We start from the raw sequence: 26,969 nt of genomic DNA, 5'->3' as shown, positions 1-26,969 counted from the left end.
ATAAAAATATAAACACTTTCATTCTCCTTATTCCATGTGGACTTGAACTTAATTATTGAACTTACTCTCACGTGTCCAGACAAAGCATATGCAATTAGCACAATTTAAAAAATCATACCATCTTCAAATTACCTAAATTGCTTATTCAACCAACAGATGATACAAAATCTTTCCAACTAATTTAAACCAACAAGTCTACCCATCATGGGGTCTTTGGATGGCTTTTTCTTTTTTTAATCCATATCAAGTCTCATTAGGAACACTGGCCATATTTTGAAATAAATGCTAATATTGTAAGACATTTTATAATTCAATCTCTTTTGTATGCCAGTCACAGCAGATACCTTTCATTTTCAATGTAATGTTATTCTCTGTTGAGTCCTAAGGCAAAAGCTTGTCATTGAGCACATATGCGTGGGTGGGTGTGTTGCAAATACAATCAATTAATTGACACATTACAACTGAAGTGGCTTTGGTTGCTCCATCTTCAATTTTCCAGAATTGCTCTTGTCATTATGTTGGAGATTTACAAGGTAAAGGTATTTGTTAGGTTAAACTTGGCAATTTATGGCCTCTACCTGGGGTCTTTCTTATATCCTAGTATCTGGGCTTGCCTTTTCAGCAGAGAACACATATAATCCCTAGAAGGACAAGGTCCCCCAGTTTCTTTTGCTCATGCTCTTGCCGTCAGGGTTCTTTCTTTATAGATGATGCCTTCTTTTGTGCAGACAGAAGGTCCCTCTTTCCCTGTGAAGTGCCCTGCAATGTAGGGGGTATGGGTTTGATTCCTGGGCAGGAACGAAGATCCCATGTGCCCTGGAGCAACTAAGCCCCTTGCCATGACTAAGACCTGACAGTTAAATTTAAAAAAAAAAAAGAAGAAGAAGAAGAAGAAAAAAAGTACTCCTTCAGAAAAATCCTCAAAAAACAAAGTAGAGTTTAGAGAATTTATGTTTAAAAAAAAAAAAAATCTGGGGCAAGGCAGCCATGGCAAGATGCCATTCATCCCCTTTCCTTTATGTACCAAATGCATCACCCCGATACCCCAGAAGGAAATCCAAGGTTAGCATCACCCCTAGGGAATAGCAATTCAAACATTTACTGACTCAGGTAATCTTCAGAGATGTTAGCTTTAGCTGTGGATGTTATTCAGGTGTCATGGGGGTGGTGGGGGTTGCTTTCCAGACAGGAGATCAGGACGCAGAGGACCCTGCACCAGCTGCTGCTTCCTCAAAGAAGCCCTGCCTCCTTTTGTCCTTTTGTATTAGTGGACTTTCTCTAAGGATCTTCTAGACGGTTCTCATTCCAGCTGATCTTTAGGAGATGCTGGGCAGTGGGAGGGGGCCACTCCTTTCAAATCACCTTTCTGCAGACAGTTTTCCGATCTGATTCAAGGCCACATCCTGGGCATCTGGTTTCTGTAGCTCAAAGAATTACTGCTCCTGATAAATTGCTCTGAGTTCCAAGGCTACCGCTGTCATCCTGCATTCTCTGACCATTTTCCAGGTCCCCTCATACACATTTAGATTCTCTCTCTCTGTCTGTCTCTTCAACCCATTACACACCACTCCCACCCAAACAAGCTTTATGACAAAATGCACTGGAGCTAGCTAGCTAGCACAGCACCCAAAGCATACAGTAGAGGCTCACAAATGTGCTTTGCATGAGAAGCTTTGGAGCCCTGAAGCGAGGGATGGAGGCAGGGCTCTCACCTCCGCACCTCTGTAGTTCTCACAGAGCACGTGCCAAAGCAGTGTCAGGCCTGGGGGCTGGAAGGGTGGAGGACAGACATTTTAAACTGCTCAACACCGGTTCTTCAGTGAGAGGGAGTGAACAGTGAGTTCCCATGTAGACTGAGGTGGCACAACTACCTGATAGACAGTGTGGAAAAGAATTGCATCTCAGGGGGTAGTTGAATTAGTAAGTCTTCAGGGTCCCTTCCCATCCTGGGATTTTATGACATTCCTTGTGGAAGAAAAAGGGGAGAGGCAGGAAAGAAAAAAAAAACAGAGGAGAGAGGGGGAGAAAGTGAAAGAATAAAATATAAAAAGAGACAGGAAGGAAGGCCGAAGGCTGGGGACCGTTCTATGCATGGGCCAAATATTCAGATAGAAAGTGCAGAGTTCCTGAGAGGCTGGTGTCTCAATGGGTGGTGCACAGAGTGTCACAGCATCCTTCAGCACCCACCCATTCCTGTCCTGTGGGCCAAGCCTTTGGGCCTGGCCCCACCCAGGGGGCATGAGGCCCACCTGAGCAGTGTGTGTTCATTAGGAAGCTTGGCCTGGGACAAAGAAGGGCAGAACTCTCAGCAACTCTGCACAATCTCTTAGGGGCATGCAGGATCTTAGGAGTTCTCCAGGAGGGTTCTCAATCCTTAGAACAGAGAGGACAAGAAGGAGCCCTTCGTCCTCCGAGCCTGCCCTCCCACAATGAGAGGATTGTGTGGGATTGACATCGACAAGCACTCAGCAGCCGGGCCTGTGTCCAAATGTAACTGTGTGGTTGGATTCATGAACCAATCATAGACATCAGGCCAGTCCCTGCCCCCTGCTCAAAAGCAGCATTTGCAGGTAGAACAAATCAGCCCTCCTCCTAAAAGATTATACTTCTGAGTTACGTCCCTGACAGTGGTGTGGACTACAGTGGCGGGGCTTGGGGCTGTGACCCTCAGAGGGGAATCTTTCTCAGAGACAGCTTTGCTGGCCTGGGAAGGGAAACTGGGCTCTGGCCCCGGAAGCGTCCCAGCTGGGACAGGATGCTGGATGTCAGGACCTGGGCCTGGTCTCCAGACAGGGCTGATCCAGTTAGGAAGACCTGATACTCATAGAGACGGTGAGGGATGAGATAGACTGGAAGCGAGAAGTAGGGAGCGTAGGGATGGACTCTTCACCTGCCCCACTCTTTTCTATTCCTTTCCTCTTCCACCCCACTTCCTACCCCGCGATTCAGCTGAAACACACCAGCCCAGTCCCAGCACTGTAAGCTGGACAGGAGTGTCACTTTTCATCCCTCTTCTCTCCTGTTTCCCACCCAAGAAGCCCAGTTTCTAGGACTAAAATCAGTCTGCTTCCAATCCTGAGGGTACGTACCTCAGCCCACACCAACATCACATGCCCTACCAAGTGTCCATGCATCACTTCACTGAGCATCATCACTGCCACCACCAACACACACACACACACACACACCGGCTCCTGGGGTAAAGGTGCCAGCTTGTTTTTGCAGTTTTCCCCCTTTGCTGCTCTCCATCATTTGCCCGCTCTGTCCTTTACATGACTTGTGCCAACTTTTGTGCATAAGTCTTGCCCCTCTACCTCCTCACAGAACCCAAGCTGGTGCTGAGACACAGAAACTAGGCAGTCCTCACACACAAAGCCACAGCCCATCATGGTGATAGGGTCAAACCAGGGAGGATTGTGCATGCTCTCACACTTACACACACACTCTGGAGCTCCCCAAGAGTTCAGTCTGCATTAAACCATCCCTCCCTCCCTGCTAACCTTCCTCACTCACTTGCAGCCTCCCCCATCCCACTTGGTCTCCCGGCTCCATCCCTGAGGTGGAGGCGCACAGAGCAGGCACCAGGATGTAAACACCTGGAAAAAATCACAAAGCAGTCAAGCAAAAAAATCACACAAAGGACCCCAAAGGGAGGATCCCAGGGGTTCCTTCCTTCTGCGGCTTCCTCTTGCATCCCCTCCCTCTGTTCCCCTCCCCACCCCCGACAAAGAGTCACCAAGCCCAGTCCAAATCGATTGTTTTATTGACTGTTTACATCATACAGACGCCTTTAGAAAAGGGCGCGGGCTCCAGGGGGCTATTCCGCCCCGAGGCCTCACTTGTGCTGCGCTTCACCGACAGGTCTGGTCCCCGATGCCCCTAACCCCCCACCCCAACCCCTAGGCTTTTCTGCAAGAAGAACGAAAAAAAGACCACCGCCCCAGTGGCCGCGCCCACCCCGCCCTCCCTCCCGCCCGACTCCCAACACTAGATACACTTTTACGGGACACAGACTTTTCTCCTACGGAGCACGCTCGTCTAGGGCTACAGCCGGGCAAACACTATTCTCGAAGAAGGAGGGGCGGGGCGGGGGAGGCGCGAGCATCCGTGGCTTTTCTCCATCCGGACCCCGCCGCAGTCACACGCAGGCTTTGTGCGAACTGGAGCACTAGCCCCTCACGGGAGACCTGATCCAGGAGGCCAGAGCAGGCTTCCTGGGCTCCCCGGCCCTTCTCTAGCTGAGGTCCAGGCCGCGAGGAGCAGCGGAAGCGGAGCTGTCGAGTCTCCGGAAACCCAAGTCCCCCACAACGAAATTGGCCCGGGACCAAGGCCGCACCCTCAGCGGAAAAGGGGTGCGTGGTTCTCCGGCACTGTAAGTTAGGGGAGAGGGCGAAAGAAGACGGATTCCCCCCACCCCAAGACACACACACACACATTTTTCACCAGAGGCAAAGAAGGGAGTGTTAGCACCAGACCCGGAGAGTCGCTGTCTTGGAACACAACGAAAATATGAAAATCAAAGTGCGGCGCTGAAATGCGCCCCAGGCACCCGGCTCGGCTCCAGCCGGTCCGAAGCGGAGAAACGATGAAAGTACAGAAGCGTTTGGTTTCCAGGCATGAGGGGGCTTTGAAACTAGAAACGGGATTTACCGCCGAATCCTGGTTTCTGGGATGCGCAGCCCCGGAAAGGGCAGAGTAGGGGGTTGAGGCGGGACGCCATAGCGCTCCACGCCAGGGACGTCTGCTGGGGGTCCCGGGCTGACCGCGAGCCACAGCATGACCATCAGATGTTTCCAACGTCTTTTTCTATTTCCTTCGGCTTCCGGGCCCACAGTGAAGTGGGCTCCGGGGCGGGATTGCGCAGATAATTGGAATGGGAATGGAGAGGCTTGGAGTTCGCCTCACGGTCAGCGGATGGTGTCTCACACAGGGCGGGAGGAGCGGGGGGGAACTGTGCTTGCATGGAGGGGAATTCAGCCCACAGGGACAACGACCGTCGTGGGTGGGACTGGTGAAATCGTCCCACTCCCCACTGGACGCTCCCAGTAGTCAGGGTAAGGAGGTGGAGTAAGTGAAGGTGGGGTTGGGGCATAAATCCTAACAGCCCTAAGCCTCCGCTCCCAGATACCCGAGGTCGGGGACGGGGATGGGCTGCCAGGTAGGCTGGGGTTCAGCCCACCGTCTGCCTGTAGTTGCCGTTAATCTCCTGGGCGATGTCGACCGCTTCGGCACCTAAGGGCAACCGGTCACTGTACTCGGAGCCCGCCTCGAACTCCTCTTGGTTGGCCTTGGACTGGGATTCCACCAGCGAGCAAGCTGCCAGGCTCTCCTCTCTCTGCAGGTCCCCACTGGGGTCCCCCTGCTCGGCGTCTTCGTCAAGGCCCTCCCCGGGGGCCTCTTCTGGCTCCTCCCCGCCCGCCTCGCCACCTGCGGGGTAGCTTTTCTCGGACTCGAGGTAGGAGGCGCGCGGGTCGAAGTCGGCGGCGATGCGCTTCTCCATGGGGTCGGGGGCCTGCGGCCTCAGGATTAGGCGGTAGGGCTTGCCCGGGTGTTTGGCCAGCAGATGGCAGCAGGCGGCGCCCAGCAGGGGCACGGTGGCCAGCACCAGAAGGAACACGCTCACCGCCACGATCACCAGCAGCGAGGGCAGCTCTTTCTTGGTGGCGAACACCACTTGCACGTGGCAGGCCTCGCCTGCTAGCGCCAGGCACACGGAGTAGTTGGTGCCGGGCCGCAGGCCACGGAACCAGTAGGCGTTGACGCCCTCCTCTACACGCGACCACTGCACTGCTGCGCCGCCCCCCGCCGGGCACAGATAAAGCAGGCGCAGTGGCCGCCGCCCGGGTCGCCCTCCTCCCGAAGCGCCCCCAGGCCCCGGGCCCCAGCGAGCCGCCAAGGGCGTCAGCTGCACCCGCGCCTCCCGCTCCGCCACGTCCAGCGCGATGACGCCCAGCTCAAAAACGTGAGGCTTGAGCTCGGCGCTCTGGTTGAAGGCGTGGTTGGACACGTACCGCGAGAGGTCTCCTTGGCCACAGCGCTGCTCCTCCATTGGGTCGGCGGGGACCTGATTTTCCGCTTCTTCACCCTCACCTGCCTCCTCCTCCGCCTCCTCCTGCTCCGGCCCCATCTCTGAATCTCCGAGGACGCTAACCCGGCCCACGCCTTGGCCTTTGATTTTGCCTTCGGGCTTGGACGTTAAGACGCTGTTGCCCCGGGTTTTAGCTGTGGACTTACGCTCAGAGGTTGGAGCCTGCCCATCAGGGTCTCCCCCTGCGCCAGGAGCGTGCTTTGGGGGGCCGGCAGCTGCCACTGCCACACGAACCGACGTGGAGTTGGCGCCCAGCTCGTTGTGGGCACGGCAGGTGTAGACGCCTGCCTCCTTGGCACTCAGGAAGGGCACCAACAGGGAGCCATTGGTGAGGGCCAGGAAGCGCTGGGTGGCTGGGGGAGCCGGCCAGGCGTGTGCTGGAGTCGGGGTTGGGGCCTCTGTCTGCGTTGGCCCGTCCCCATCTCCTTCCCCCTCCCCGTCTTCCGCCCCGTCCCCGCCGTCCTCCCCGCTCAGGACTTGCGGGGCTAGCACTACGGTGCCACCCGGGATCTGAAGTTGCCATTGCAGGCGGGGCGTGGGGTGTCCTTCGGCGACGCAGTGTACCATGAGCGTCAGGCCGGAGGGCAGGGGGCTGCCTGGCGCTTCGGGCGGCGGCTCCATACTCAGATGCACACTGGGCGGTACACAGGACAGGGCTGGCAGGCGATGCACCGGCACGCCCTGCAGCTCAGGAGGCGAGGCGCACGCGATGGAGTCGGGCTCGGGCAAGGAGACCCGGGTGCTCGCGGCCCAGGCCTGCAGCCACACAAGACTGCAACTGCAGTGGAAGGGGTTGTGGTAGAGTTGCAGATGCGACAGCGCGCTTAGCGCGTCGAAGGTGCCGGGAGCCAGTGTGCGAAGCCGGTTGTTGTTGATGCGCAGAGAGCGCAGATCAGGCAGCGCACCGAGTGCGTCCCGGGGCAACGAGCCCAGGCGGTTGTGGTTCATCTTGAGCAGCTGTAGCGCGCTCAGATTACGCAGGTCGCTCCATGGGAAGCTGGATATGAGGTTGTGGCTCAGGTCGAGGTTCTTGAGCTGGCTCAGCACGGCCAGCGAGCCGGGTTCCACCGTGCGCACCTCATTGTGCGCCAACCACAGCGAGGTGACCTGCGTGACGTCGGCGAAAGCCCCGCGCCGCAATACGGTGATCTTGTTCGCCGACAGACTGAGCGTGGTCACGTTGGCCGGCAGTCCTTCTGGAACCTCGCGCAGCTCCTTGTAGGCGCAGTCGGCGAACTGGTGCGCGTACTTGTCCACGCAGGCGCACGGCTCTGGGCACGCTGCGGCCGCTCCTAGCAGCGCCCAAGCCAGACACAGGGCCCTCAAGGGCACCATCGCTGATCCTGCAGGTGGAAACGGGGGTGGGGGGGGCGGGGTGAGGGGATGGTAGGCGTGGGGTGGGGGTAGGATAGGCATGGGAGAGGGAGGGGGTAGGCGTAGGACGGGGAGAGGGAGGGGGAGAATGTGACTCACTGAGCTCCAGCTTCCCTCCCCTGCCAAGCTCTGCCTCCTGTAAACCTGTCTAGGGCAGATCGCAGGGCTCTGGTAACTTTCTGCTCTGGGCCCAGAGTCTCTCTTAGGCACGAGTTGGAGCTCAATAAGTCTCGGGATTCAATGCGTGCTCCCTCTCAGGACTTCCTTTTCTAGCAGCCTCCTACCTCGCTCTTTTCTCTCTACCTATCCCGTCAGCCTCCACAGCTAGACCCTCCACAGGCTGGGCCTATACCCGGTCTGCCCTGAGCTTTGCATTGATCCCTGACTCTGTTTCTAACCCTAGGTTTAACTCAGTGAAAGGGATACATAGGCTATTTTTGTCCATGACTGTCTGTCCTCCCCTGAACTCTTTGTCGCACTGCACAGAAATCGCCCACACACGCCCATACAGACACCGGACAATACAACACAAGCCCAGGCGCCTGCCATCAAACCGGGACTTCTGTTTAGGGGGTCCCAACACATTTAATAGACAGACAAACACAAAGACACCCAGACACAGGCACCATATCCTCTGGAGACCTCATTGTTCTCTGAACTGAACACAGCATTTGTACAGCGTTCTCCAGCACCGGGCAAGGCACTTTCCTGTTCATTGTTGGAACTGACAGACATCAGGGCACAAATCCTCACACGCGCGGACCCACATACCGGGACACAGGCGGGCACTTGCGTCTGTAGACAGCCCTCTGAGACTGAAATCCCAGCGGCTCAGCAAAAGGTGTGAACTTGCTGCAGGTGGCAAGAAGACTGGGACGGGAACGGGGAAGCAGACTCGCCAGGCCCCTCTCGGGCTGCCTTTCCCGGGGGCTGCAACTCCAGGGAGGGGAAAACCATCAGGGCTGCTCAGTCAACCTTCCTTCTCCAAGCTGGGACCAAGAGCAATGGAGGGATGTCACTAAAGATTCTTACTTCCCCCTTGGGACCTCCCATGGGGTGAGGGGGTGTCCCTAGCCAGTGGGGTCAAGGCGGCTGTCACTAGCTAATCAAGTAGAAGGTTCAAGATTTGGCCTCTCTTCTGCAGCCCAGATGCCTGACAACGCCCCCGCCTCCCCCCAAAAAAGATTCTTATCCCCAGTCACAACAAACGCACCTACAAACAGAATCCCGGCTTCCACTTAGGGCTCCTGACAGGTTGCCAGAGCCCCTCCCACACTCCGGTCTTTAGAACCGGCATCCCCCACTTCCTCTTGTTCCCGAGGGAAAGCCCCTCCCCTCTGCTCCCCGTCTCCTGCTTGCAAGAGCCAGCAGGGTCTGGCACCCTGGACGGACTCTACCCCTTCCTGGGTCAGGGTTGTGCAGTGGTCTCCGAGGCTTACCGGCTGCTCTCCAACTCTCCGTGCGCTGCCCTCGGGTTGCAACCCCCTCTCCAGACTGGATGTCGGGGAGCCAGGACGACAGCCCAAGGGCGCTTCCCACATCTGTTGCTGCGACTGTGGGGGAAGATGGTAGAGAGGCAGAGAAAGGGACAGGTAAGTTGCGGATTCCCCTGGCCCTGAGGTCCCACTTCAGTTTTCTCTTTCGCATCTGTCTCCCCGCACCTCTCACCGGCTGCAGATTGAAGAGTCCTCCCGGGCTGCGGGGCTTTGCGCAGCCTCTCCCACCTCCCGCATCATCTACATTTGTTAAAGCCGTAGAGATTCGTCCCCTGGTCACAAAGAGGCGCCCCCACGCCCACCGCCCTCGACTTGGCTCTTTCTAGTTCACCGCACTCCCAAAACCCACGTTTCCCCTACATCTACACATCTGCAGACATGATCACTATTCTTAATTATACAGCCCCCTCCCCCTGTTCAAACATGTTGGCACAGACACAGACCCTCACACCGTCCACACAGTTGCTCTTCAATATTAGAATCACCCATCATCATGTAATAATCGCGCCAATGTGTTGAGCTCTCGCTTCGTTCACGCACATTTTCACTCGCCGGTGAGTGTTCACACCCGGGACACTCACCATTCTCCTCCTCCTGCACGCACACACATTCATGCGCACTCACCCTCACGCCCGGGTCCCGCCAGGGCCCGTTAGCTTTGCTGCTAATTGAATGCGAGCCTCTTTTACGCCCCGCAACACGTGAGACAAACCATCTTTGAGGAATTGGGGGAAGGAAAGGCGCACGCCTGAAGTGGGGGAGGCGTGTCTTTGCCTTAAAACTCTTTCTGCAAAGGCAGGCGGTGGTGCCGACAGACCTCGCCCGGGACTGGCTGGAGCTGCGCGCCGCCCGGCTCGCGCGGACCCTTCCTTCCCGCACCCTCGCTGCTAGCCGCCTCCTCCCCGAAGCCACGTTCAACACGATGCATAATTGATAGTGTTAGCAGAGCGCCTCACCCTCCCTGCTATTTTTGCCTGGATCCGGGCAGCTACAAGCCCCGGTCTTCCCCGCCCCCTCCCCACCCCCAACAGCCCAACCCGGAGACTAGAACGCACCGCCCTGCTGGGCGCGCGGAGAAGCGACGCTCCCCTCCCCAGCCCACCACCGCCCCAGCCCAGCCTCCTCAGCTGGACTGCGTACGTCTTGTCTTTTGTGGCTAACCCAGTGCTTGAAGCCCACCGCCCAGCGTATGGGACCGTGCGTATCGCAGAGTAGGGCAGGGCGCTTGGGTACCATCCTGCGCTCCCAGGAAGCCCACCCAGGCGCACCCCAGCGCTTCGCCCTCTGGTCTTGCTAGCTTGGGGCTCCGAGGCTGCAGCAGACGGCGGGATGGAGAGGCATGGTTACAAAACGTCTGCTCCTTTTGAGCACTGTGGGTTGGGGATGTAAGGCTTGAGCATCTCTCTCCCTCCTCCGCCCCCACCAACGTCTTCACGGTCTAACCAGCAAACACACCATCAGCCACCACCCGCCCCCCCCCCCCCCCCACTATCCCTGACAGCCTCCGCAGCCCCGATACCGCCCTACTGTCTCACACCCTCACACAACAGTCGGCCTCAGCAGACTCGAATATTTGCTCTTCCAGTCTCTGGCGAAACTCCGACAATTCTTCTAGCGACAAGAAAGTGGAGGCTCAGGGATGTCCATGCATTTGTATAGAACTCGACTTCTGTTCCCCCACAGTGTCTATGACAGCCCTGGAGACAGAGTTGCTGACCAGAATCGGAAAGGAGGGTGCAGGCGGTGAACATGCAGAGCCCCGTTCCTCGGTTTTTCCGTAGACACTGAGCACTCTGGGGGCTCTTGGCCCCCCCGGCCCTCACTCCGGCCAAGGCGGTCTCTGGAGGTGGGTCGGTTTGGGGCCTCTGAGATCAATCTTCTTACTTGAATTTGAGCATTTTAATGAGCTGAGTAGGTGGGGGAGAGCGACGGGTGAGGAGGGCTGCATCTAAAGAGACCACCCCAGGAGGGGTTCCGAGGAGGCTTTGTAAATTAAATATGAACAGACTGCTCCATGCATACTCTGCATCCTTTCCTCTCGCCTATTCCTGCGGTCGCTACAGGCAGCCCTGATGGGAGCAGCGCATCTCATCAACCCAGAATTCAGAACCCTGAACTTCACTTCACTTGCCTGTGTCTGTAATCCCTACAGACACCTCCGGGGAAGGTGATGGGGGCACCCAGAGGGAGAAGGTGGCTTCGAGGAGGGAGGAGGGATAAGAGGCTCTTGACCACGAGGTAGGGGCGGCACCAGTAGGTCCCCATGGCGCCGGCCGCGGGCCTGGCACAGCTTCTTTGTCTGCTCAGCAAGGGGGGTTTCCTGGATGTACAGTCTGAGTGTCTTGGGAATCTTGAAGGGCAATTCCAGGAGCCTTGGTCGAATAAGAGGGATCTGGGGAGATGGGGGCCCTGCAGCCAGGTTGGAGAATAGAGTCCTGGATGGGGGGTCCTGGAGACTTTCTTTGGCAGGGGGAGGGGTGTCTGGCTTAAAGGCAGTGACCTAGACTCTGGCTTGGAGGCAGGTGACTTGTGGACCAGTTTTCACTCCCTCCCCCTGTTTTGGTTCTTTTTGCCTTGGGCTAGGAAGCCTAAGGGGAGGCAGGGTTAGGGTAGCTCGGAAGGGTTGAGGGACTGGAAGACAGAGGCTGGGGAATGGAAGGAAAAATGACCTCTCTCTCCGCAGAAGAACTTCCCTCGACCGCGGGGACTCGCCCAACCTGGGAACCTCTGGGGCCCGAGAGCCAAGAAAGACCCCCTTCCTTGCTCTTTTCCCGGGGATGCAGAAGCCAGGTGAATCTGGCAGGGAGACAGGGCTCCAGGCGCCTGGAGAGGGGCTAAGGGCGCAGTAGCCACCCAGGAGAGGGCGTCAATTCCCGCGGACCCCCGCAGCTCCCACCCACTCTCCTGCAAGCGCTTTTGTTCCCCGAGCCTGCCTTGGGGAAAAAAGACAACCCTTACCCCCGCCTTGAACCCTGAAGAGTTCAGTGCCCGCCAAGGCAGGGCTGGAGCCCGAGTCGCCCCGGGCAGAGTCCGCCGAGGTCTCGGTTGGGAGCTACGACTCCAGGATCAGGCTCCGAGCTCCTCTTGGAGAAGGCTGCGCGTATTTCCACCGGCGCCGCCAGGCGCGCAGGAGCCAGCCTCTCTAATGTTTGTAATGTGGATGATGGTACAGTTACTGAAGGGCTGGGGAACCGGGAGCGAAGATACCACCCCCACCTCCGCCTACGTCTTTTATGGTTAAAGAAACAGACACCTAATTAGGTGCGTGGAAATAGGGGAGAGACGGGGTACAAGTTTCCAAGACGCCAGCGTGGAGGCCCAGGTTTGAAATCTGCAGAATCTAGGCTAAGGTTTTTGGACCAGGCTGTGGTGCCGACCCTAGATTCACCCAGAGAGGATAACTCGAGCTCTGGGCAGCTTTTTGTGGACTTTTAACTGCGACCTTGCCGACCCTCACGGTTCCGAGGGTAGGGAGAGTTGAGACCCCCTGGATCCCGGCACTAAGCTACCCGGATTCTATTCAAAGCTAGGGCCCAGGGCTGGTTCGCGCGCTCCCCCTGCTGGAAACCGCCTGTCGGGCTCAGAGGCGCAGGGCAGCGGCTGGGGTACCTTGGGCCGGGAGGTTCTGAGGCTCGAACCGGGGCCAGGACCGAAGCCTGCGCGGCTCCCGGTTCTTCATCCCGCGGTGCGACATTCCGAAGTGGGACATGCTAACCCAAGCAACAAAGCTTTCGTCCCCATGCCCACCACTCAGCGGACGTCCCAGGAATCTGCAGCCTCTTCACCCCCGCACAACACAGGCACAGTCCTCGCTTTGCACCCCGCTGTGTTTCCCACGCCGAGGGCACAATTGGCACCTTCTGGATACTCGGTGAGCAACGAAGAAGTTTCTTTCTCCTGGGAGGAAGCCACCCTGTACTCCTCCCCTACCTTCCCTGTGCGGGCTAAGTGCTTTCTCTTTGAGTCCAGTACCCAGGCTTGGACCGGAGAAGAGAATGGCAACCCACTCCAGTACCCTTGCCTGGAAAAATCCCAAGGATGGAGGAGCCTGGTAGGCTACAGCCTGTGGGTCGCAATGAGTCGGACACGACTGAACGACTAACACACACACACACACACACACACACACACACACACACGGCTAGAAGGCCGACCTTAGGTCTTCTGATTTTGCCAGACCTATAAAATGCCTGTATCTGAAAAACAAAATCTCTTTCAGGCTCTAAGAAGGAAATAGAAAACTGCAGAGTTGGAAGTAGTAGACGTTTGATGAAATGTTTAGGACATATAACATTGTGCAGACCATTCCTTTGCAACTGCACGCAGAGTTGTACACGCCCTTGTATTTATTTACTGCCTTCCTAAAGAAAAGCTCAATGCTTTTTAAAGGAAAAGAACAAAAATCCAAACATCCATAATGGGCAATGTCCAACCAAAACTTACTGTACTTGTAAAGAAGGTGGATATAGGACCCATAACTAAGAAAAAAATTAGTCAACAGAAATAGAAATCACAGAGATGATGGAATTAGCAGACAATGACTTGGAAATCATGCCCTTGTATTTAATGTGACAGGCAGGTGATTTAATGAAAGAACAAGGGTCTCTGAGAGTAAGAAAGCCAGAACCCAGAAGGGCATCAAGTATCTTCAGCATAGCAACCTATTCAGGAGACCCTTCCCACCTGCCCTCCAGCCAAAATCTCTTAAACCCACAGCTTCCCACCTTTCAGCTTCTGTAGTCCTTGTTTATAAAACCACACCACCACCACCACCCCCAGCCTGTCCTCAACCTTGGCTCAGATGATAAAGAATCTGCTGGCAATGCAGGAGACCTGGGTTTAATCCCTGGGTCAGGAAGATCCCCTAGAGAATGCATGGCAACCCACTCCAGTATTCTTGCCTGGAGAGTTCCATGGACAGAGAAGCCTGGTGGGCTACAGTCCTTGGGGTTCAACAAAGAGTTGGACACGACTGAGCGACTAACACACTTCAATCCCAACTTCCATCTCTCCTTCTCCTCATACACACTCTACATAGTGGTTAGGAGGGAAGGTGCTAGCATCTGACTTCACCGTGTATGCACTGTGTGACCTTGGCCAAGTTACTTAACCTCTCTGTGTGGAGTGGGGGCAGTGGAGTGGAGGGTATAAATAAGAATAACTGTTTTATTGGGTTGCTGTGAGGATTAAGTGAGTCAATGCATGCAAAACACTGGCACTTAGGTAGTACTCAGAAATGAGCTATTCCCTGCCTCCCAACAATAGCTAGAATTAACTATCATTATTATCTTACAGCACTGGGTACAGGTATGATGAGATGTTCCACTGAGCATGCTCCTATATGTTTGTGTACTGCCTCTCCAGTAGGAAGAAAGGCCTTGGCCCTCCCCCTAAAATCTCTCTTCATTCCTCCTGTACCTCCCACACACCATGGCACAGGTAAAAATCAGAATTGCTATTATCATTATTTGTAAAGTCTTTCTAGTCTCAGATGCTTAAACCCAGGTTCTCATATTTGCAGCTGTCACCAGTGCGCCTGTTTGGGAAGAGAGACCTGCAGCTGCAGGCTTGGAGAAAGGTTTTTAATTAAAACCACAATCTGTTTAAGTATTTATTGGGCTCTGTGACTTTAATTATTTTCTAGGGAAAAACAGAAAAATCCACATTTGCATATGGGAAGACTGTTGATTTCAGAGGAAAGTAGCAACCTGTGGCAGTTTGCTGGAGGCAACTGGGAGGAATTTCCTGAATGGTTCAAATGAAGCTCGACATTATTAATAAGCTGGAATCCAGTCCATGACCTTCCTCCCAGCGCTTTCATGAAATTAGCTTAACTTGCTGGCAAGGCGCTTTATTGCCATCAAAATTAACGACAGCTTTTCCAGTGGCATCTCATGTAATTATCTGAGTCTGTGCTTGTCTCACCAAAGATGGGAAAGTCCCACCTGGAAGATACAACACGCCTGCCTGGGCAACACGCTTAGCTATTCTACCCAGTCCAGGCATGACTGGAACCCCTAGAGCTGGAGTCCTGGGCAGCCAGCCTCTCCATGGCAGGGGGAAGCAGGGGCAGGGAGGCCAGGGAATCATTTATGATGCTTCCATCTGCAGATAACAGAATGCCCATCTTAAAGTGTGTTAAACTATTAAGTGCATCATCTTACAAGCAGGAAGCAGGTCTGGCTTCAGGGCGGGCTGATTCAGTAGCTCAATGACATTGGCAGGCTTGGGTTCTTCTGTCTCTTCTCCCATTCTCAACAGGGCTTCAACTTGAGCCTCATGTCCCTCAGCGTCATTGGAGGGCTTTGGCAGCAGCTCAGGTAACATGCTTATCAGTAGCACACCCCAGAAGAGAGAGACTGGAACTATTGCCTATCATTAGGTCTTTTGGACACATATTGGCTTAGGACTCTCCATCTTTGAGCCAGTCACTGGCAGAGGGGATAGGATTGATTGGCTTAGAGTAATCATCTAGTCCTGAAATAGATGTTGAGGAGTCAGTCCCAAGATTCACTACAAGCAAGAAATCTCCTTTCAATAGAAGTTGGGGAATTGCATGATCAGAGTAATCTAACATTGTGTTAAAATGAATTGAGGTTGACATAATTATAATGAACCGTAGTAGATACCTTTTATCTGGAAATAAGACCAGATTATGTCCACAGATTGTGACCATGGTCAAGGCTCAACGTGTGACCAGGATCAGGGAGCTCTCTTGAGCAGGCATACAGACTAGAGGATTCTCTGCTTTCATAGAATTCTTGAAAGGATAAAAATCTGTTCTTGGAAATGCCAGCGCTGGATCCAAAGCTATTTTGGGAGCCGTGGAAGTTTCAGTCGTTAGTTGGGTATTTATGAACAGGAGATGTTTCTGAATTCAAAGACTGTTCCTACATGACTTCACATCCTGAACATGTCACTGGGTCCCAAGGCAGGGGAGAGAGGCATTTTACTGTCGAGGTGGAAAACAGGAGGAAGAATTCTACTGGTCTTGTGAAGAACGCGGAGGTGGCACAAAGGTGTCAGCTTCACAGATTTGCTGTGTGATCTCAAGCAACTCCTCGCCCTCTCTCATTCTAAGTCTCTACCATTGGGAAGGTAGACGAATGGGCTAGAAGAGCTGTCTGGGGTGCTGCAGCTTGAGAAGCAAGCTTGCAGGTTGAATTGAGGCCTCTAGGGGGCATCTGCCAGGGCTTCCTGCAGGAGGGGCTCTTCATCAAGTCTGGGGACCACCTCTTGCCCTCCTCCTCATGCCCCCAGACAGGTTTCTTGTTCCCCTCCCATCACACTGCAGCCCACCTCATCTCTTGAGGCCATCAGCATCCCTGCGCCCAGGAGCTCACCCTTCCCCAGAGTGCTGTCTACAACTCTGTGGGCAGGGGGATTCCTGCTACAAAACACTTCCTGAAGGTCCTTCACATAGTAGGAGTCTGGGGGCAGAGGGCGTGATGTAATTAGAGATTAAATCCAATCAATGAATATTTCAAGAACATGGCAGGTAGGCTTAGAAAGAAAGGCCAAGGTTGCCAGGGACTCCCTGGCTGGTGGGGTGGGGTTGGGGGTAGGGATGCAGAAGGGATTCCAACTCTTCCAACAGCTGAGGCCACTCATCTCTGTTCCGGGGCCCTCAGCTCTCTCTTGCTTGGCATTATCAGAGGACTTGGAGAGCAGATCACAATAAATATGCTGTCAGAGACTCTCTGCCCCCCAACCCAGTGTGGTCTCTGGCAGAGCCCACAAGGGCAAGCAAGGCCCAGGGAACCTCCGCCACTTCCATCCCTCAGACTCAAAGCTCCTGGAGGGTCACCTGGGGTCTCTGCATCCGCTGTCCCCATCAAAGCCCATGGGGGTCATGTGGCGGCATGGACTAAATTGAATTTCCTCCTGGGAATCTTTAGTCTCCTGTGGCAATCAGGCTTTTCATTTGTTTCTGAATATGGTTTCCCAGAGAGCAGAACGGAGGCAGGGATTTGCACCCCAGTGATCCATTAAGGAAATGCCTCAGCAGAAACTAGCAAGGGAGAAGGGAGGCAGGAGAGGAAGGGGAGGAAGCCAAGCCAGGGTGTGATTTCAGGCAGGCTTAGCCCGATCCCAGGAAGCTCTAGGCATAATCACACCTCAGAGTTTGCCCTGATTTAGGGAGGGGAGCTTGGCTTCCACAGACACAGGTAGTCTTAAGAGGCTGCCCCTGGGGTTGGAAGCTTCCAGGCATTTCCCTCTCTGTGCCTGTAGGCAATCAGTTTCAGCAGCTGAAGGGCAGGCCTTGGAAGAAAGTTGCAGGTGTGAGCTGTCAGAAGTAAAGCACACAGAAGCAGGGACTCTCTTGGTGGTCCAGTGGTTAAGAATCTGCCTTCCAATGCAAGGGACGCAGGTTCAATTCCTGGTCTGGAAACTAAGATTCCACGTGCCAAGGAGCAACTAAGCCCATGCACCACAACTACTGAACCTGTGGGCTCTGGAAAGAAGCCTGCACCACAACCAAGATCCCACCTCCACCTGCTGCGAGACCCAACGCCACGCCCCTCGCCAAATAAGAGCACGCAGAAGCAGAGGGATGGCAAGCAGAGACAGGTTTGCTACATCATTCATTCCACAAATATTGAGTCTCCCCATCCCTGGTAGCTCAGCTGGTAAAGAATCTGCCTGCAATGCTGGAGACCTGGGTTCAGTCCCTGGGTTGGGAAGATCCCCTGGAGAAGGGCATGGCAACCCACTCCAGTATTCTTCAACCCACTTCAGTATTCTTGTCTGGAGAATCCCTTTGGACAGAGATGCCTGGTGGGCTACAGTCCATGGGGTGGTGTGGGGTGGGGGGTGTCACAAAGAGTCAGGCACAACTGAGCGACTATGCAGAGCCCCCCACCCTGTTACCGGGTGCCCTGCTTGGCCTGGGCAAGCTGTGAACCAGGCAGACGCTGTCTCTGCCCTAAGAGAGCTTATGGGCCCCTGTACCTCCCAGCATGATCAGATCTCCTGTGTGTATGAACCAGCTTCTGGAAGGCAAGTATCCCTTGGACAGGCTCCAACAGGTCACCTGGGCCAAAGTCAGAAGGACTCTCTGAAGCCTGCACCTGCCTGAGATGAAGGACAGATAAGGAGCTGTCTGGATTTACAGAGCATCAGAGCTCAGGCCCTGGAGCTCCTCTCCCCCTACCTCTCCACTTTACAGGAGAGAAGACAGGCCAAGACAGAGGTCACAGAGCAGGCAGGGCTGCGAGATGCCCCCGGCAGGCAGCTTCTCTGAGATGCTCTCCCAGGGCAGTCTGGTCAAGGGCAGGCTGAGCTCAGTGGCCATCACTGACCTTGCTGGTTAGGAAGCCCTCGAGACTCTCGGTAGGTGTGGCCTCTCCGACAGCAGAGGGCAGGTGTTTCTGGAGTGGGACAGGTGCTCCGACTTCAGGTTTCTTTATTAGTACCCTGTCATTCTCCTCTGGGCCCCGTGGTCATCAGCAGCTGAGCCGTGCCCATGTCTGAGCCAGACTGAGGTGCCCTGGATTGGAACAGCCCTGATCACAGCCCTCATCCCGGCAGCCAGCTGGGCCAGAGGTTTAGAGAAAGGAGAGCTCTCCTCAGTGGGTCTTGGCCTGATGCAGAGGGGCCTCCAATCTGTAGCTGGGCAAGTCCAGTTGTAATGGCCACCCCTTGGTGGTGGTCAGCGTAAGGGGATCCAGAACAGGAGATCAGGGGTGGGGAGCTGTACCTGCTTTTCCACCAATTTCCTCTAAGCCTTTTGGAAAAGCTTCTCTCCGTTCTTGGATTCAGTTTCCCTTCCTGAGCTTTGGGGCTAACCATCCCTCCCCACCCACCGGCCCCAGCTGGAACAGTAGCTAGGATCCATCATATTCTTTTTTGTCAGGCCTGTCCCTACCAAATTCATCCCCAGGAGGGACAGCCCCGTCCCTGCCCTCAACGCCCCCACCCCGCAGTTCTCTGCAATGTCATCTCTGAAGTTCCCCAAATAGGGTTTCCTGCTGCCAGGAAAACCAGCGTGGACAGGCTGAGAAGCGTGAACCCATACAGCGATGCCACAGCCTGTTTCCGGAGCCCTTATCTCCAGACCCAGCTGGGAACTTGATGTATTTATTAGCTTCTCCCAGGACCTCCTCTGTCCAACCCACATCTTTGTTGGTACTGCAAGAAAGTGACCTTCCTGCAGATAGCTGTGTCTGGGCGGGGGGGAAGCTGTAGTAAATCCATCCAGCCTGCAGCCTGCAGGGTGACCCCATCGGGGTAGAGGAGATGGCGGAGGAGGCTTGAAGAGATGCGGACAGAGGTACTAGTCGACGGAGCTGGGGACAGAGTTGCGCAAATCCTAATGAACTGGAACCAGAAGAGAGGAAGGGGAGAGATGTAGGGGAAGGGGGAGGGGGAGGGGAGGGCACGGGAGAGGAGTATTATAGACCAATCGCTTTCTGGGAGTCAACCCAGTGCCTTCTCTGTGGCACTGGATGTATAGTTATTTTTTACTGAGCATTGCTGCATCTGAACATCCCTTGGAGAAAGAAATGGCAACCCACTCCAGTATTCTTGCCTGGAGAATCCCATGGACAGAGGAGCCGGGTGGGCTATAGTCCATGGGATTGCAGAGTTGGACATGACTGAGTGACTAACACTTTCACTTTTCAATTCACAAAGTTAATGCTGTATGTATTTCATCTGATCTTCACAATTTTATAAGTATGTATTATCACCTCCAATTTGCATCTGAGACCTCAGAGGCTAAGTTGTTTGTTCAAGGTCATTCAGCAGAGCTAGGGTTTGAACCAGGTCCCTCCAAAGCCCACGTCCTAACTACTACTCATCTTCTCCCCCGCGACGTCCCCAAGCAGACTTGACAAGGGCACTGTCACCGTGGGCCCAGGGCCACCCACCCCCTGCCTTCTCCTTGGTTGGTCTGCTTTACTCTACAATCAGTCTGCTCTGGTGTCGGCCAGAGCTTCATGGCTGGAGAACTCCAGGAGAACTCCAGAAAGAAAGCCCTCAGATAAACCCTACCCCCAGGCCCTCTGCATTTTGTCTGCACAAAGAACGCAGTTTTAGACAATCAGACATGCGACACTGGATTTTGGAATATTTCCGGTCACAATTGTTTGGCTGGATAGCTTTGTGGAAATTTTCTGTGGTTTGCTAGCTAGCTTTTGTAATCTGCTTAGCTATCAACTTTGGGATATTTATAATATTTATCAATTGACTTCAGCATAGTCCAGGCAGCTGGTCTTAAAAGAATTCTTCTGGGCTGAGTTTAAGGAAGTTCCTTGAGCCAAGAATGAAGGAATTTTTCCCCTCTGTTGGCAGCAAATGCATTCTGTAGGAGTGGGTAGAGATTTTCAAACTTTGGGTTTTGTTTTTTGAGAGGGGGAGTCAGTTGAAATTCTAGATCTATCTCTGCTTTATTCAGGTCCAAAAGCTTTGGAGCTGACACCTGGATTCCAAGACAAAAATAAATAATAAATAATAATCAATAATGGTGCTGCCCCATCCCTCCTAGCCCCAGGCTCAGCCTGGATCTGGGCCTGAGTCCAGGACGAAGGCCACCCCAGGGAAACGTGTCCTCAGAGACCTCTGCCCACATTCCCTCCCATCTCCCTGTAGCCTAGACTCACCTCAACCCCACTGTGAACCAAGCCACATGGAGGGGCTGACACTAATCATGACTTCTTGACTTGCATTATAATCAGAGATAGGGCCTTACCCTAAATTATGCACTCTCAACAGGGGCCATATTGCCCCAGAGAGGATGAAAATTGGTTCAGGGTAGAGAGGGCACTAACACTTTAGATATTCCAATGGTTTCTGACCTTCCAAAGGACCACAGAACATACACAGATATATAGGACACCTGTATAAGGAAGAAGTAAAATGATCTCTATTTGCAGATGACATAATTTTGTATATAGAAAACCCTAAGGAATCAAGTATTAAAATTTCATGGGAGAGAGTCTCAACTAGGAAAAAACATTGTCTAAAAAGGCTCCTTGGTGGTGGGGGGTGTCAGGCAATAATGGAGAAAGAAATTGGAGAAGCAGGGTCTTTAAAGAAAAAAATAGAACTAGGATAAGTTCAAATTCTGGGACCCTGGGGCCAGAAGGTTTTGGTGTGAGTTTTCTGGGCCCTGCATTTTGCATCGTGTGAGATCAAACAGCCCAGGAGGCCACCGGAAGGAGAGGGTGGAAACCCCCACCCAAATGCATGGCAAGATACCTGGCAGTGTGGGCTATACAAGGCTCCAGTGTAGACACAGCCTCCCTGTGGGGCAAATCCCAACTCTGCCGCATTCAAGTTCAATGACCTGGAGCAAGGTACTCAACCTTCCTTCCTCAGCCCCCATCCCAGGTCCAGAATAGAATGAGGACGATAATGTAAACCGCACAGGGTGTCTGGGGAGACGATAAGGCTGCTCTGCTGAGTGAGAAACGAGTGTCCAGTGACCTTTCAGTCATGTTAGTTGGGAGCTTTATTCACCTGATTGTCCCAGGCACTCTCACCTGGATGGTCATTGTGTCCTCCCCAGGGTTCAGTAAGCTCAGGTGGAATCCCTGCTGGATGCTTCTAGAAGAGGATGGCTACGCTTAGCCACCGAACACGGATATGACTTAGCAACAGAGCAACAGCAAACCCAGTATTTCCCCAGATTAAGTCTTCCACTTCCACTGCCGTAAGTTTTGCTGTTCCTGTGATCCTTCTGAGCTTGTAGTTACTTCATGCTGCTGCTGCAGCTGAAGTCACTTCAGTCGTGTCCGACTCTCTGCGACCCCATAGACGGCAGCCCATCAGGCTCCCCCGTCCCTGGGATTCTCCAGGCAAGAACACTGGAGTGGGTTGCCATTTCCTTCTTCAATGCATGCAAGTGAAAAGTGAAAGTGAAGACGCTCAGTCGTGTCCGACTCTTAGCGACCCCATGGACTGCAGCCTACCAGGCTCCTCCGTCCACGGGATCTTCCAGGCAAGAGTACTGGAGTGGGGTGCCATTGCCTTCTCCAAGTCACTTCATAGTTGTCCTTAAATCAGACCTTTAAAGAATTCTCTTTTAGCATCATTCTGAGCAGCCAGATTCCAGAAATCAGGGCATTGATAGGCTGGTTATATATTTTCTGATAGATGTTAAAATAAATACAAAGTTGTCAACACGTTAAAAATGCTTCTCCATGCACCATCTACTTAAAGATACCTGCTACGCCACCGGCGGTACGCGTGGGGCTTTGGAAAAGATGCTGCCATCACGAGCCTGAGCCCACACCACGCCGCTCCCCATCCGCAAGGAGCAGCAGCCTCAGCACGGGTCTCAGTGGGGCTGCAGCGCCCTCTGCTGGCCGGTTTGGGAGCCTCTCCGGCTCGACTCCCCTTCCGCCTGGGCTGGAGCCACAAGGGGGGACTCTCTCCGACTGGACGTTTGATGTCACTAGCGGTGTAGTTTTCCTTCGTTGTGAGGCGTGAAGAGAAGTGAGAAAGGACCCCCTGCTGCAGGTGCAGGGGCTGGGGCACTTGGGGTGCAAGGTGGAGACCCGCCTGAGGTCGGAGGAGGTGGGTACAGGGCGGGGGCTGGGCCTCGGGCAGGTGCGGGGTGAAGGGTCAACTCTGAATTACAAAGGATTGTCAGGGACGGGACTGAGGGATTGGAATGAGTCTAGGGTAGATGTTAAGGGCAGGGCCGGCCAGGGCTGGATGAGAGGAGGGTGCAGCTCAGGGGAACAGCAGCACCCGGCGGTGAAGTTGTGCAGGTAAAAGGCAGGGCGAGGTTGAGATGAAAATGGACTTGCAGATCACCTTCCTGGGGGTGTCAGTGAGCTCCTGGGCCTCAGAAGGGGGCCCTAGAGTTGGGGAGGGTTGGGCAGGGCCGAGCTGGTTGTCACGGGAAGGCTGTTTTCAGCTCCAGGTCTGTGTGGTTGAAACCTCCCATCTGGGTGTTTAGGGGGCGCAAAGCCACCCACTGCTCGACCACTCCAAGGTAGACTCCCTGGCTGTCCTTCCTGGGACCCAGGACCAGCACACCCCACCCCAACCCCACTCCTTAGTTCTCTGCTCCATCCCAGAGCTTGTTCTTCATCCCCCTGAAGGCAAGCCCAAGTCCTTTGTTTACTAAGATCCAGTATCTGTTTATTTTTCTATTGTTTATAAAGCAATAACACTGTCATCTTGTTTGTCGCTAAGATCTTACATTTGTGCAATTCTTCATACATTAAAAGGCTATTTTCACAAACGTCTCCTTACTGGTTCACACAGGATCCTATGAAGTAAAAAACGACCCATCTTATACCATGTTACAGACTGGGAGCCTGAACATCAGTGAGCTTGATGCAGCAGACCAGAGTCAGGGGCTACTGAGTGAGGACTGAAACTCTGCCCTGGCTTCCAGCCCAGCAAGCTTGTGGTTTCATTGACATAGGTAAACCTGAGATCGATTCAGAGATTCAAAGCACAGGGGAAGTATCTGGATTTGCCATTAGAGACTTGGGCTTCCCAGGTAGCACTAGTGGTAAAGAACCTGCCTGCCAATGCAGGAAATGCAAGAGACACGGGTTCGGTCTCTAGGCCGGGAAGACTGCCTGGAAAAAGAAATGGCAACCCACTCCAGTATTCTTGCCTGGAAAATTCTATGGTCAGAGGAACCTGGCGGGTTAGTCTATGGGGCCACAAGAAGTCGGACATGGCTAAGTGAGACAGGTAGGTGAGGCTAAGGATGGGGGCACTGATCAAATCACATTACCTGGGTCCTCACCCAGGCCGGGGGGCACTAATTCCTACAGCGCCTGTGCCAAGGGAACCCCTGCAGGCACTAATGAGAACTCCACCTGAGACGGCCAGGGTACAAAGTTACTCAGCAGGAGGCAGATGTAAAGTCCCTGGTTTCTCTGGTCCCTGACTACCTCTAGGGGGTGATTCTTGAAACTGGTGCTTCTTTCCCTCCATGTGGTTACCCGCCCTTGGAGATGATCCCAGATAGGTCCACCCTGGTATCTCCACTTAGAACAGGGGCTTATGTCCTTGAGACACTCATCACTGAGCAATGAGGGGTTCTCAGCTCTGTTGAGTCCTGAAAGACGCCCTCACAAAGAACAGCTATGCCAGCAAGCTTCCCCTTCACCAGGCAAGAGACTGCTCAGGACTCTGGGGTGGGTTGGGCAGTCTGTGATTGGCACACCAGGCTTTGAAGATTCACATCTTTATTAAAGGCTTTGACAGTGGCGAGAGGGCTGAACAGTCCTTTGCTATAACAAATGTGATCAACTCCATCTGAAGGAAGAAAGCCTTGTGGGGCTGGCTTGGAGCTGGAAATCAGCAGGTTCAGTCTTGGGGTGGGGCTGGGGGGAAGATACGGTGAGGAGGGGCCCAATTCCTTCCCTGCTGCAGCCAAGATGGTCATCACAGGCAGACTGAGGCTCCAGCCCCCTCCTCCCCTCACCCAGCCACTAGTTTTACTGAGCTTCAGAGCCAGTGCCTACTTTTAAGTCGGAATCTGATTTTAAATGCATCAGAGTTCACTGTTAGAGCCAGCACTCTCACATGGCAACAAGTTCCTATGTGATCCCTCTGTGGGTCTTCAGGGTCCCCAGTGGATGGGGGTGGGGATGTGGGCACACAGCCTTCACCCATGTGAAAGCTGAGGCCATGGGGGTATCCCCAGGATCAGGGCGTCAAGGAAGAGGGATGGCAGAGGGGCTGAGGGGAAGGGGCAGTGGTTCCGCTAGTCAGATGAGACCACCTGCCTGTGTTCCGCTCAAGTTTGGGGGCCTTAGTTAGCTTAGGGTTGGGGCCAAGGGCTCAAGAACGAAAACCTCCTTCACCACTGCCCCAGAAGCCTGCTGCTCATTCCTAAAACCCCAGAATGGCGGGGCTAGATGAGAGCTCTGGGACCATGCAGGATAACCAGCCCATTTTATAGGTGGGGACGTGGGGGCTCAGGAAGGGGCCCTTTCCTGGGTCCCACTCGGCGCACACAACCAGAGCCAGGACTTCCTCTGCTGCTCCACACTGCTTCTCCTGGGAGGGCAGTCTATCAGAGCAAAGGCGCTGAAACTTGGCGGGCCTCAGAATCATCTGGAGAACCTGCTAAAGCAGTCTGCTGGGCCCCACCCCAGAGATTCCCATGCTGCAGGTCCCTGGACTCCACTGAGAGCAGTGCTGTGTTGGAGGTCACCCCTTGGGAGGGCTTGGGGCAGGTGGTGGCATGGCAGAGAGAGAGAGGGGCCCAGTGTGGCCGGCAGGAGGGAAGCAGGCTTGGAAGGTCATGCCTGGAAGCAGGGAGCGGCAGGGAGTGGCAGGCCCCATCTCCGCTGAGAGGGGGCCCTTTGGGGGTGAAATTGCCCCAGAGGGGACATGAACTGGGCTGGCCTCCAGGCAGGCAAAGGCTGGAAGAACCCAAACCCTTCAGGGAAGGTTTGGTTTGAAAGGCACTTTGGTACCCGTGGGGCCCCTGGTGGTGTAGGCAGTGTCTGTGGGTGCTGTCAGCAGGTCCCCTGGGGCCATGCCAGGGCTCAGGAAGGAGCAGTAAGGGCCCCTCTGAGGTTGGCTGGGGCAATATGGGGGCTGCTTCGAGAGCCTAGCGACCAGGCCTTCTTCACCAGGGACCCCGCCCTGCCCCTGGTTCTGGCTCCTGGAGTGGGAGGCCCAGGGGGTCTTCGAGCTAACTCATGGTGCTCTCAGGGCCACCCAGGGATCTGGTGGCCCCCGTCGGGTGGTTGCTTGGCCTTGGAACCTTCTCTGTGGAATTTTTAGAGAGGTGGAATTTGGTCCCGGAGAAGGACCAAATGACAAGGGAGATAACTGGGGACCAGGACCTGGGAATGCTGTGGTGGGCAGGGGCTGGCTCAGGGACCCCATCTCTCTCTGTCCCCAGAGAGTCTGAGCTAGTCAGCCCCTCCCCTCAGGTCTGCTGCGTAGCCCTTTCTGCCAAGCTGTGGCCAGCCGGAGGGGCAGCGACGCCTCCTGCCCCTGCCGAGGCCGGCGCCCCCAGCAGGCCTTCGAAGTAGGTGCCTAGAGAATGCAGGTCGAACGCAGGCTGGGACGACGTGGGGCTCTGGAGGCTCAGGAACCGGTTGTACTTCTTCAGGCCGCCCTGCGGGTCATGGTGGTGTGCGGTCAGCAGCTCTATGAAGGTGACCTTGTGGAGGGCCAGCAAGCGGGCCTCGGCCCGGGGCAGGATGGCCGCCCGCACCAGGGGCTGCAGGGATGAGAAGCACTGCAGGCTGCTGAAGGGGTGGACGTGCAGGGCCAGCTGGGGGCTGGGGGACACCTCGAGCAGGCGGCACAGGTCGCGCATGGTCAGCACGGCCGCCAGGGCGCTGCGTTCACTCATGTTTCTCGCTAGGTAGGTCTTGGCCAGGCTCTTGAGTTTGAAGCTGCTGGCCCCCGGCACGCACTCCCGGATGAGGGGCAGGGTGGCTAAGAAGCCCGAGATGGACTTCTGGAACTTCCCCAGCATGTTCATCTCCTCCAGAGCCTGGAAGAAGCTGGGGAGACTGGGCCCCCACAGCTTATAGCAGGCCAGGATGGGCTGGTGCATGCTCGCTAGGAAATGCAGGAAGTGCTGCAGTCCCACCTCCAGGGAGACGGCCTTGGAGTACACGTTGAGCACCTCGGGCTGGATGAGCGCGCGGAACTGGCTTTCCTGGTTCACGGCTGCCAGCTGGCTAATCTTCTGGGCTGGGCAGGAGAGAACGGCAGCGTGAGGCCTCAAGGGCAAGGCTAGGGGCACCAACCCCACCATCCAGAGACCCCACCTTGGGGCCTGATGGCAGGAATCAAGCATCAGCCTCAAACGCAGCTCTGACCCTGGCTCTGATAGGGATGGGGGTCAGAAGGGGAGGGGGGCTGCCCTCCAGGCCCCCTTCCTCCCCTGCTGGGAGTCCTGCTCCCCCCTGCCCTGCCACGTTCCGGAGTTCCCCAAACCCTTTCACTTCGGGTCCCTCCTGTCTTCTGCCAGCCTCCACCCACCTACACTAGGGACCCCTCACTGCTTCAGCCTAGCCCCTCACTCCCTTTCCCCTGGCCGCCAACCCCATAAGCCATGTAGC

General features: G+C 54.9%; 2 protein-coding genes and 1 long non-coding RNA gene across 8 annotated transcripts in view; 1 reads left to right on the top strand and 2 right to left on the bottom strand.

Moving 5' to 3' along the window:
* Positions 1 to 3,745: 3,745 nt before the first annotated feature.
* Positions 3,746 to 9,558, bottom strand: ISLR2 (immunoglobulin superfamily containing leucine rich repeat 2). Of its 4 annotated transcripts, XM_086365272.1 has the most exons (4): positions 8,902 to 9,020; positions 8,234 to 8,451; positions 7,562 to 7,610; positions 3,746 to 7,431 (listed from the first exon to the last, which is right to left on the bottom strand). In XM_086365272.1, exon 4 carries the CDS (start codon positions 7,421 to 7,423, stop codon positions 5,171 to 5,173), a length of 2,253 nt encoding a protein of 750 aa, XP_086221398.1. In that variant the 5' UTR covers positions 7,424 to 7,431; positions 7,562 to 7,610; positions 8,234 to 8,451; positions 8,902 to 9,020; the 3' UTR covers positions 3,746 to 5,170. The 4 variants fall into 4 exon arrangements, with proteins under 4 accessions (XP_086221398.1, XP_086221396.1, XP_086221397.1 ...); XM_086365270.1 differs by lacking the exons at positions 7,562 to 7,610; positions 8,234 to 8,451 and adding an exon at positions 9,402 to 9,558 and having other exon boundaries at positions 8,902 to 9,015; XM_086365271.1 differs by lacking the exon at positions 7,562 to 7,610.
* On the top strand, positions 8,783 to 14,568 carry LOC147349372 (uncharacterized). Of its 2 annotated transcripts, XR_015150447.1 has the most exons (7): positions 8,783 to 9,054; positions 10,642 to 10,804; positions 11,022 to 11,125; positions 11,642 to 12,829; positions 12,928 to 13,009; positions 14,254 to 14,397; positions 14,480 to 14,568. It is a non-coding gene; the product is annotated as an uncharacterized LOC147349372 (long non-coding RNA). The 2 variants fall into 2 exon arrangements; XR_015150449.1 differs by lacking the exon at positions 12,928 to 13,009.
* A 9,534-nt stretch (positions 14,569 to 24,102) lies between these two features.
* The window catches only part of PML (PML nuclear body scaffold), a 55,530-nt gene continuing 52,663 nt past the window's right edge, over positions 24,103 to 26,969 (bottom strand). The window contains exon 9 of one of the 2 annotated variants that reach the window (XM_086365265.1): positions 24,103 to 26,598. In XM_086365265.1, the coding sequence (XP_086221391.1) occupies positions 25,820 to 26,598 (779 nt within the window). In that variant the 3' untranslated portion in view covers positions 24,103 to 25,819. The remainder of the gene's footprint in view (positions 26,599 to 26,969) is intronic. The other variant, XM_086365269.1, reaches the window with a different exon arrangement.

The sequence above is a fragment of the Bos grunniens genome, chromosome 21 (assembly GCF_055505025.1).
Source record: "Bos grunniens cultivar Pamir isolate PY7600 chromosome 21, Bosgru_T2T1.0, whole genome shotgun sequence".
Taxonomy (NCBI): Eukaryota; Metazoa; Chordata; class Mammalia; order Artiodactyla; family Bovidae; genus Bos; species Bos grunniens.
This window is presented reverse-complemented; position numbering and strand designations above follow the sequence as displayed.

Excerpts from the sequence above, each read along its gene's own strand:
- ISLR2 (XM_086365270.1), bottom strand. The coding sequence starts at position 9,453 with ATGATGATGGGTGATTCTAATATTGAAGAGCAACTGTGTGGACGGTGT. Across the intron at positions 9,016-9,401 it reads ACTGTGTGGACGGTGTGAGG|TCGCAGCAACAGATGTGGGA; the intron begins GTCTGTGTCTGT and ends CTTCCCCCACAG. Across the intron at positions 7,432-8,901 it reads GGAGAGTTGGAGAGCAGCCG|GATCAGCGATGGTGCCCTTG; the intron begins GTAAGCCTCGGA and ends TTCCACCTGCAG.